Source organism: Colobus angolensis, unplaced genomic scaffold (assembly GCF_000951035.1).
Source record: "Colobus angolensis palliatus isolate OR3802 unplaced genomic scaffold, Cang.pa_1.0 Scaffold48, whole genome shotgun sequence".
In the NCBI taxonomy this organism is placed as follows: Eukaryota; Metazoa; Chordata; class Mammalia; order Primates; family Cercopithecidae; genus Colobus; species Colobus angolensis.
In genome coordinates, this window is record NW_012118265.1 from 9452716 (window position 1) to 9464054 (window position 11339).

The following is an 11339-nucleotide window of genomic DNA, read 5'->3' on the forward strand; positions in this document are numbered from 1 at the left end:
TATTTCATTAATGTTTTATTTTTTAGAGAATCACTTAGAGCAATTAAATAACCATTTATCTAAAAGATATTTCAAATAAATTCCAAATACTTAAAACACTGCATAAATATTAAGGTTTAACACACATCTTTTAACAAATTAACCAAATATAACTACCAGTTCAGATATATTCAAAACACACAATACAAAACTATCAAAGCTAATGCTAGATATTCCAAAAGTGGTAACAGAAATGATTGTGTGCTGTTTATTTTTAATTCAAACCTGAACATGGGCACAATAATTTCATAAAGATCTCAACAATGACAGCTCTCAACATTGAGTATTTTTTCCAATTTTACACTAATTCTTGCAAAGGAACAATATCTGGGAACAACAGATGCAGACTCATCAATATAATTTGACAGTAGTAACTTATCAATTTACCAAATATGCCACTTTCTTTTTTTTTTTTTTGAGGATGGAGTTTCGCTCTTGTGCCTAGGCTGGAGTGTGATGGCACAATCTCAGCTCACCACAACCCCTGCCTCATGGGTTCGAGAATCTCCTGCCTCAGCCTCCCTGAGTAGATGGGATTACAGGCATGGGCCACCACGCCTGGCTAATTTTGTATTTTTAGTAGAGATGGGGTTTCTCCATGTGGGTCAGGCTGGTCTCGAACTCCTGACCTCAGGTGATCTGCCTGCCTTGGGATTACAGACGTGAGCCACCACGCCTGGCCTGCGTCTCACTCTATTGACCAGGCTGGAGAATAGTGGCACAATCTCAGCTCACTGCAACTTCCCTCTCCCAGGTTCAACCGATTCTCCTGCCTCAGCCTCCCAAGTAGCTGGGATTATAAGAGCCCACCACCATGCCTGGCTGATTTCTGTATTTTCAGTAGAGACAGGGTTTCACCATGTTGGCCAGGCTGGTCTCAAACTCCTGACCTCAAGCAATTCTCCTGAGTCTCCCAAACTAATTGGATTACAGGTGTGAGCCAACATGCCTGGTTCAAATATGCCACTTTCTTAAATATCAATTTTTTTCCCAATCTTATATTTCTCTAATTTTATAGGGGCAGGTGATAAAATATTTCAATTTCACTAGCTCTGACTATAAAATTAAACTTTTCCAACATTTAAGATCATTTCAAGGAAAATAAGCATAGGCTTTAATATTTATATTAGTGACTGATTAATTGTAGCTGACTAGGGTATTAAATTTTAGAAACTTAAGATAATTCCCACCGGGTGCAGTGGCTCATACCTGTAATCCCAGCACTTTGGGAGGCCAAGGTCGGTGGATCACGAGGTCAGGAGTTTGAGACCAGCCTGACCAACATGGTGAAACACCATCTCTACTATACTAAAAAAGTAGCCAGGCGTGGTGGCAGGCACCTGTAATCCCAACTAATGGAGAGGCTGAGGCAGGAGAATCACTTGAACCTGGCAGGCAGAGGTTGCAGGGAGCCCTCAAGATCATGCCACTGCACTCCAGCCTGGGCGACAGAGCAAAGCTCCATCTCAAAAAAAAAAAAAGAAAAAAAGAAATTTAAGATAATTCTTAAGGATTCACTTGCTGTACCTTGTGCATTTTAGTCATGACATTTAATCATTATTCTTCACACAAAATTGTTATAGTTATATTGTCTATAACGACAATAAAAAAACTATTAAACTGTAGCAACCTTTTTCTAAATGATTCAAGACTTCATTTGAGCTATGCAAATTAATATTGCTGATATTTAAATATGATCTCTTTCATTACACATTTGGGCAAAATTTTTTTAGAGTAAAGGTGATAAGTCAGAATTTTCTTTTTTTTTTTAATTAAAAACAGAGATGCGGTCTCCTTGGTCTCAAACTCCTGAGCTCAAGCAATCCTCCTACCTTGGCATCCCAAAGTGTTGGGATTAAAGGTATGAGCCACTACACCCAGCCCATACACTTTTCATTTACTATATAAAGTCTTTTTCTCCTACAAAATATCCATTCTCCTTCCCCAAAATAAACAAGGCACCTTAAAGGCAATCTTTATAATCCATAGTCAAATAAAAGTTTTTATTCACTTAAGCAGGAGGGAATGAGTTCAGTACATTAATTAGTCTGTCCTGCTATAAGACTTGCCTCCTCCAAAACAGAATTCCAGGAAGGAAAATAAGTTATCCATGCCGATTCTACCTTGCTAACAAATTGGGGGAGTAACATGAAGACTCTAATAGTGGTTTGACTGGTAGAAAATGAAAGAGCTCTCAGTCCCAAACCAAATGGTGATTACATAAAAAATCTGGCATTGTCAAATCAGGCAGATCTGAGTCAGGCACGGTGGCTCACGCCTGTAATCCCAGCACTTTCGGAGGCCAAGGCGGGAAGATCACCTAAGGTCAGGAGTTTTGAGATCAGCCTCGCCAACATGGCAAAACCCCATCTCTACCAAAAATATAAAAATAAGCCGGGCATAGTGGTGCACATCTGTAGTCTCAGCTTCTTGGGAGGCTGAGGCAGGAGAATCGCTTGAACCCGGGACGCGGAGGTTGCAGTGAGCCGAGATTGCACCACTGCACTCCAGCTTGGGGGACAGAGTCAGACTCCGTCTCAAAAAAACGACAAAAGAAAATAAAGTAAAAAGAACATGGTCTGCAACAGGTGTTTTTTGTTTTGTTTTTGTTTGTTTGTTCTTGAGATGGAGTCTTCCTCTGTCGCCCAGGCTGAAGTGCAGTGGCACAATGTCAGCTCACTGTAACCTCCACCTCCCAGGGTCAAGCGATTCTCCTGCTTCAGCTTCCCTAGTAGCTGCGATTACAGTCGTGTGCCACCACGCCCAGCTAAGTTTTAGTAGAGGCGGGATTTCACCATGTTGGCCAGGCTGGTCTCAAACTCCTAACCTCAAGTGATCCGCCCACCTCGGCCTCCCAAAGTGTTGGGATTACAGGCGTAAGCCACCATGCCCAGCCTGCAATAGGTATTCAAAAATTCTCCCTAAGAGGAAATAATTGTGCCTTGCTGTCTACCAAAGGCATTGCTTAAAAAAAAGTCTCAGCAGTTACAATGTACAGTATCACCTTCCCTTCTGTAACCAAAATGCTTCTTATTAAATATATGAATGCTAGTTATCAGATTATTTTAAAAGTTTATTTTCTTTCTCTAATAATAATGTAAAATGCATTTTGGAAATCTGCATGGAATGTTCCCAACAACAAGTTATTTCTTTCATTTTAGCAGGGTCTGTGGTATACAGCTTTAGCCATTTTTTCAATTTCTTGGAAGCACAGGATTCTCCAAAATACAAAAATAAAATTTTCAGCTTTTACGTCAAATAATGGTCTCAACCATTTAATACAAAGCAACGTACTTTCTCAGGTTTCTGTTAATAAGGCAAAATAAAAGTCACTCAGAAAAAAAGGTTAAATGACTAAGATTTCTCTTTTGTAGGATATAATTCACCCTTATGGTTTCTCTTCTACCATTAATGTTTTACATACTCTAATTCCTTCAAAGTTTCAAGTTCAATACAGTACAACATATGCAGAGATTTTATAGTTTTTATCACAGTTTTTTTTTTCAACATTGTTTTCAGGATGCTTTAAACACTTTTAGAACTATTACCTCAGATTTGTGATTACGACTCATAGTACAGTCCACTTTCAAAACCATGATTTTTGGATTATGGCCCATCCAAGATTTTACTCTGCTCAGAAAAAGAAAAAAAAAATTACATATCCAGAGTTTCACAAGCAATTCAGGGGTTTTTCCCACAGACACCTAGATTTAAAAAACCTTGCAATAAAGGGGTGAAATCCAACAATTACTTTAGATTTCAAAGGTTTAATATTTTAAAAAATTGAGAAATCTAAGGTGTTGAATAAACTTTTTAATGACTTATCAGGCAAAATTAAAATATTTATCAAGGGCAGGGCACAGTGGCTTACGCCTGTAATCCCAGCATTTTGAGAGGTCAAGGCAGGAAGAGAGTTTGGGACTAGCTTGGAAAATACAGTGGACTCTACCTCTATAAAAAATTATTATTTTATTAGCTGGGCATAGCGGTGTGTGCCTATAGTCCTAGCTACCAGAGAGGCTGAGGTGGAAAGATCCTTTTTTGTTGTTGAGACAGGGTCTTGCTCTGTCACCCAGACAGGAGTGCAGTAGCACAATCACTGCTCATTGAAGCCTTGACTTCCTGGGTTCAAGCAACCCTCCCGCCTCAGCTTCCAAGTAGCTGGGACTACTGCTGTGTACCACCATGCCTGGATAATTTAAAAAAAAAAAAGTCATAAAGATGGGTTCTTACTATATTGACCAGGTTGGTCTTGAACTCTTGACGTCAAGTGATCCTCCTGCCTCGGCCTCCTAAAGTGTGATTACAGGCATGAGCCACAGCACCCAGCCTAAGGAAGATCCTTTGAGCCTAGGAGTTTGAGGTTACAGTAAGCTATGATTGCATCACTGTACTCCAGCTTGGGCAAAAGTGAGACCATATCTCTAAAAATAGTAATAATAATAATAAAATAAAATAAAGTATTTACAATGGAAGGAGTCTGTGGTATTACTTTTAGGTAATCTTAGAAGAACTTTTCAAATTCAGATGTATATATGTGGCAACCAATACGCATATGGAGATACTGACAGAGAGAGAAAAATGTTCAATCTAATATTAGCCAGTAAACATATGATGCATTAACTGGAGGAGTTAAAAGTCCATACTTGAAGGTAGTGTTTATCAGGATCAATCAATCAAGAAAAACACCCACATATAAAAACAGGGTATTTTTTAGTACTACTGATTTACAGTAAACAGATCCTCAGATTTAGTTAGATCATTTTTACATGCCATTAGTGATCAATGTATGCACAGTTGCACATAGCTATTATTTTGGCATGCATTACAAACCATGTATTCAAATTACCAGTAACTATAATTTTTTGTGTTTATTTCTAGGGCAACTTAATTAATGGCTTTCACCTTAAAGGCTTAAAATGTTTTAAAACTTCAAGTCATTAAAGATGTACTGACATTAAAACTATGTTTGAAGTCTGGGTGCAGTGGCTTATGCCTGTAATCCCAGCACTTTGGGAGGCTGAGGTGGGTGGATCACTTTTGGTCAGGAGTTCAAGACCAGACTGGCCAACGTGGTGAAACCCCATCTCTACTAAAAATACAAAAATTAGCCAGGTGTGGTGATGTGTGCCTGTAGTCCCACCTACTCAGGAGCCTGAGGCAGGAGAATTGCCTGAACCTAGGAGGCAAAGGTTGCAGTGAGCCCAGATTGCACCACTGCACTCCAGCTTGGACAACAGAGCGAGACTGTTTCAATTAAAAAAGAAAAAACAAACAAACAACAACAACAAAAAACTATGTTTGAAAGTATGTATAATTTGTAATAACATAAATGAGAAGAAATAAAAGGTTATTTTGGCAATCTGAGTTTCTTAATCCAAAAATTAAAAATCAAAACACATTTCATATGTAAGAGTTAAGTGGGTTTTTTCTTTATTAATACATGATAATGGACAACCATGTGACAAAGTACTGCAGTGTATGGTTTGGTGGCGTCTCCTTGCCTCTAGGATGGGATTTTTTCCAGGTGATTCTTCAGGATCTGACATTGATGCCCAACACAGGCTTTTTTTAATGGCAATGCATGAGTTTTAGAGGTCACTGCCCCATCTTTCTTCAGGTGCTGTGTGCCATTTTCTCCCACCCATTTTATCCTCCATTACTTATAAAAACCCCACTCTAAAATTTAACCTATGTTATAAAATTAACATAATCAGGAGTTAGTACACATTGTTCCACAATGATAAAATTAAGACTCATAATGTACTATCTTGTTTGCTCTAACTTTTGAAGGATTTATATACTCTCTAAAGAGTCAGAGTAATACATAACACAAAACATGCAAAGAACCTTATCACTGGGTGTATATAATATGCTGGGAATTACTAAAGTACTCAAAAGCTTAATTTTCTTGGAATAGCAACTGTCCACTGAAAATTACAGTATTCAAACAAAAGGTTATGTGTTAATAAATGAAAATACAGTACCTGATTTGGCATAAATTGTGAGATCTTTTTCAAGAGTAAAGTGCTTAATTAAGAAACATTTTTCCACTATTAATTTGTCAGAGGCACAAAATATCTTTGTGTCTCTCTTTAAAGTATTAGTTTTTTAAATTATGGTACTGTCCATTTAAATTTTACTTAATCAGAAAGCTTTACTGTTTTTTTTCCTCTCAGCAATTAAAAAAAAAAAACTACTTGAAGAATAACATTTAATTTTTATTTTCAAAATGTTGCCATAAACATACATCCAACACTGAATTTGATCCCCTCCATTGGCTGTCTGTGTGCCATGAAGCACTTGTGACAGAAAACATATGTAAGCTTAGGGTAAAAGTTTATAAGGAATCAAAATATCTTCCAAAAAGAGGGGGTAGGGACAAGAATAATCAATAAGTTTAAAAATCATAACTTTCATTTTATAAAAAATAGTTTGAATAATTTTCTTATAAATCTTTAATGCTTACAAAAGCAGGAAATACATTTAAAATAGTCTTTTTAACACAGATTCATTTGTACAATATGGTCATAAGAAAAATAACAACTAAAATGACATTTCAGTAGTCTATATTCTCTTCTCAGCAAATTCCACATAAAATTTAACTAATTTACAATTCAAAATAACATTTTAACTGCCAACAATGTCAGACTAGTTGTGGTTAGTACCTGAATATCAAGTTCTTCTCCATTTTATATATTGTACCACAATTTTAAATATAGATCCAGCAGTTATAGGTACTAATAACTATACTTAACTACATGGTTACCACCCATGACTACTGCATTGCAGCTTAAAACATGCTTTGGTCAGTAAATTTAAAAGATATAAATCAAATAACGAGGCCAGAAAAGTTGTTTTAGAATTTCCTGACCTTAAGTAAACTTTAAACACATGGACAAGGCAAAGAAAAATTATGATCAAATATACAGAGAGGTTTCTATTTTTTCAACCATTTGGCATTTTATATTATTAATTTCGCTGTTTAAAATAGTATTTTATATTCCTGTGCACTGATTATCATTGCTCTCTGAATTAAAACTAAAGTACAATTACCTTTCTAGAATGTCCAGTAGTGTATATATTAATTGCTCCTTTTGCATTTCCATGAAGTTGATCCTTCATCCTGTAACTTTTTAAATTTTGGACCAAGAAAGAACCACCAACCAAATCCAATGAAAACACAAATAATGGACTCCACATAATAACCATCCAGGGCTGTAACACATGAGCCACCCAGTTTTTTGCAAAGCTGTAAAAATAAAACTATAATAAATAATCTACAATTTCAAAATGGAAGTATTCAGCAATTAACATGCTTCTACTTTATAACTAATTAATCAAAATATATTTTTCTTAAAACATTTCAGTATTTCACTGAATTCCAATGACAAAATATGTTAATGTATCTTAATCTCTCTAATGCTACTAACAGAATTAAAAACAATTTTCAGTTCTTGCTGTAAACAATGCTCATTTTCTTTTTTGAGGCAGAGTCTCACTTGTTGCCCTAGCTGGAATGCAGTGGTGTGATAAGGGCTCACTGCAATCTCTGGCTCCTGGGCTCAAGCAATCCTCTCACCTCAGCCTTCTGAGTAGCTAAGACCATAGGCGTGCACCACCATGTCCCGTTAATTTCTATATTTTTTGTAGAGATGGTGTTTCACCATGTTGCCCAGGGTGGTCTTGAACTCCTGGGCTGAAGCAATCTGCCTGCTTCAGCCTCTCAAAATGCTGGAATTACAGGTGTGAGCCACCACACCCAGCTAAATATCTATTTTCTTTTTCTTTTTCTTTTTTTTTTTTTAGAGACAGAGTCTCGTTCTGTCGCCCAGGCTGGAGTACAGTGGTGCGATCTCAGCTCACTGCAACCTCCGCCTCCCAGTTTTGTGATTCTCCTGCCTCAGCCTCCTGAGTAGTTGGGACTACAGGCACACACTGCCACGTCTGGCTAATTTTTTGTATCTTAGTAGAGACGGGGTTTCACCGTGTTGCCCAAGTTGGTGTTGAACTCCTGAGCTCAGGCAATCCACCCACCTCAGCCTACCAAAGTGCTAAGAATACAGGTGTGAGCCACTGCACCTGGCCCAAATATCTATTTTCACGATGTAGCTTTCATATTCGGAAATGTGAAGAGATTTCCAGTCCATCTAATCTAGAAGTAGACTAATGTCACTTTGAAAGAATTCATCAGGGCCGGGCGCGGTGGCTCAAGCCTGTAATCCCAGCACTTTGGGAGGCCGAGACGGGCGGATCACGAGGTCAGGAGATTGAGACCATCCTGGCTAACACGGTGAAACCCCGTCTCTACTAAAAAATACAAAAAACTAGCAGGGCGACGTGGCGGGCGCCTGTAGTCCCAGCTACTCGGGAGGCTGAGGCAGGAGAATGGCGTAAACCCAGGAGGCGGAGCTTGCAGTGAGCTGAGATCCGGCCACTGCACTCCAGCCTGGGCGGCAGAGCGAGACTCCGTCTCAAAAAAAAAAAAAAAAAAAAAAGAAAGAATTCATTAACAAACCACTCACTATTCAGGTTTAGTTATAACTGTTATATGAATAGCCAATGGACATTCCCTTTTTCTATCACTACAAAACTTAAGCTATTAATATGCATTTATTTATTTATTCATTTATTTATTTTTGAGACAGAGTCTCGCTGTGTCACCCAGGCTGGAGTGGAGTGGCGTGATCTCGGCTCACTGCAACCTCCGCCTCCTGGGTTCCCGCCATTCTCCTGCCTCAGCCTCCCAAGTAGCAGGGACTACAGGTGCCCACTACCACACCCGGCTAATTTTTTGTATTTTTAGTAGAGACGGGGTTTCACCGTGTTAGCCAAGATGGTCTCGATCTCTTGACCTTGTGATCTGCCGGCCTCAGCCTCCCAGAGTGCTGAGATTACAGGCTTGAGCCACCGCACCCAGCCTTAATTATGCATTTATATAGTGCCTGCTGTGTAGGATAGTGATCCTCAAGGTGGGGAAAAAGAGATCGCCTCTCCTTTACTGAGAAACGCCTTTAAGAGAACTAGTCTTGCTGATTTGAATTATTATAACCTTGATGTTATATTATTATATAATTATTATAAATTATTATAAACTTGATGTGAAATAAAAAGTATATGTAGATTTCTATACCAGAACCTATGGACAGATATGATTTTTAAAAAAGATATAGTACTTCTAGAGGCAAAACAAAGATATTATTATCTTAGTATTAGCTTAATGTTATCTAAAATTAAAACATACTTACCTCAACAGCATCAGGTGTTCGACAATTCTGGTTTGATGCTCCTACACACTCTTTTACTGTGAGGGGATCTACAAGCCAAAGAGCTACTGTAGAAGGCCAGTTTCCTCCCAGATTGGACACGGTATTTAAAAGGGTCATGTATGTTCCTCCAATAAGTGGATCACTAACCTTCGCATTGAAAGCCATTATAGAAACATACATGCTGTACACTGTAACCTACAGGAAAAACGTAAAACATCTTTAGTATGATTATAAAGCTTATAAAGCTACCGTCTAAATTAAGAACATCAAAATTATAAACCTGAAAATTAATTTTCATGATATTTATTGAACTCAATTCAACAAATACTCATCAAGCACCTACTATAGGCCAGGCTTTAAGATCACAGCAATACAAAGATGTGACCTTGGTCCCTCTGTGACACTGAAGAATTTATTCTAGGTTGGAAAATAGGGAATAAATAATTATAAATATAGCAAGTATTGTAAATAGAAGTGCACACATTGTGTTACTCGAGCATAAATATAAATGAGATTAATTATACTACAAGTAGTCAAGAAAGACAGCACAGAGAAAATGTTAGATGAGGTGACATTAAAGGATGCATAATGCACACAGCAAAATGCAAAACCTCATATTTGTACTGTACCTAAATATGTATCATATATTGCACGTGTATATATACGTATTTATATGTATGCATTTATTACACATATAAATACTCAAATATTTAAAGAAATAGGAATATATATATTTTCTCCTACATAAACACAAGAAAAGTATTTCAAAATTTATGGGACAAACTGGAGAAAAACATCCTTAAGAGGCAAAAAGTACTTAAAAGGCAAGAAATAACCTTTAATTTAGAAAGATGGAAACAAACTGTGTTTCCATAATGGTATTCCTTTGAATATTGTTTTTAGGGGTGTTCACAGAAAAAGGAGTTCCAAAGTCAAATAAGACTGAAAGCCATTAACTTACACAAAATTGGTTCATTTCATTGTATGCCTTTTGAAATCTTTACAACATAAACTCCTTGAAGGCAGGGATTTTGGTGTCATTTATTCATTTACAGTTCAGTACTCAGAATGGTTTCTGGCAGGGAATAGGTGTTCACTTAGTAATTGTTGAAGAAGCTGGGTGCAGTGGCTCACGCCTATAATCCCAGCACTTTGGGAGGCCGAAGCAGGTGGATAATCTGAGGTTAGGAGTTCAAGACTAGCCTGGCCAATGTGGTGAAACCCCATCTCTACTAAAAATACAAAAATTAACTGGGTGCAGTGGCGCTCACCTGTAATCCCAGCTACTTGGGAGACTGAGGCAGGAGAATCACTTGAACCCGGGAGGCGGAGGTATTACAGTGAGCCGAGTGCCACTGCACTCCAGCCTGGGCAACAGAGTGAGACTCTGTCTCCAAAAAAAAAAAAAAAAAGTGTTGAAGGACTCATTAAGGCGCTGCTTACAGAGGGCTTATGTCATACATCATTTCTCGAATTTACTTGGCCTTGTACCTTTTTTCCCCCATAAAGCATCTGGTTATCTCAGTTTCAGTGACTATGCTTCAGGAAATTCTCAAATGAAATACAAAGCTAAATAAATACTTTTTGGGCTATAACCTACCGATGGAAATACTAAAGCATTGACTAGTTAAAGCACTTCTTCAACCTTCTATTACACGCCTAGCATTAACTAAGCATGTGCAAAGCAGAAAAAAAATTATATTTGGCAGTCTGGCCTCAATAATTTTATAGGCATAGAATTTAGTCAGACATGACCCCCTATGGATTTCTCCTAAATGATTTACTGTATGCACAAAACTACTAAGATTACCTGGTAGTCATGTTTTTAGGTTTCAGTTAAAAACTAAGTAATACATTAGCAAATACAACTTTCAAAGGATGTAAGCTAGAAAAATCCAAAGTGACTCAGAAATATGCATTAGCAATAACTGCAGTTAAGTTCCAAAGGTTATTTCTGGGCCTTTGCCATTTACTTGAGTCACTTGCATCCAGAACAAAAAAATCTCATTCTGGGCCAGGCATGGTGGATCA

At 37.7% G+C, this 11339-nt stretch overlaps 1 protein-coding gene across 2 annotated transcripts in view; it reads right to left on the bottom strand.

The window, feature by feature from the left end:
* Nucleotides 1-5440: 5440 nt before the first annotated feature.
* Nucleotides 5441-11339, bottom strand: part of SLC33A1 (solute carrier family 33 (acetyl-CoA transporter), member 1) — a 27943-nt gene continuing 22044 nt past the window's right edge. Inside the window, exons 5-7 of one of the 2 annotated variants that reach the window (XM_011959001.1) lie at nt 9288-9503; nt 7096-7291; nt 5441-5730 (exon numbers count right to left, since the gene is read on the bottom strand). In XM_011959001.1, the coding sequence (XP_011814391.1) occupies nt 7124-7291; nt 9288-9503 (384 nt within the window). In that variant the 3' untranslated portion in view covers nt 5441-5730; nt 7096-7123. Of the gene's footprint in view, nt 7292-9287; nt 9504-11339 lie in introns of both variants that reach the window. The other variant, XM_011959000.1, reaches the window with a different exon arrangement.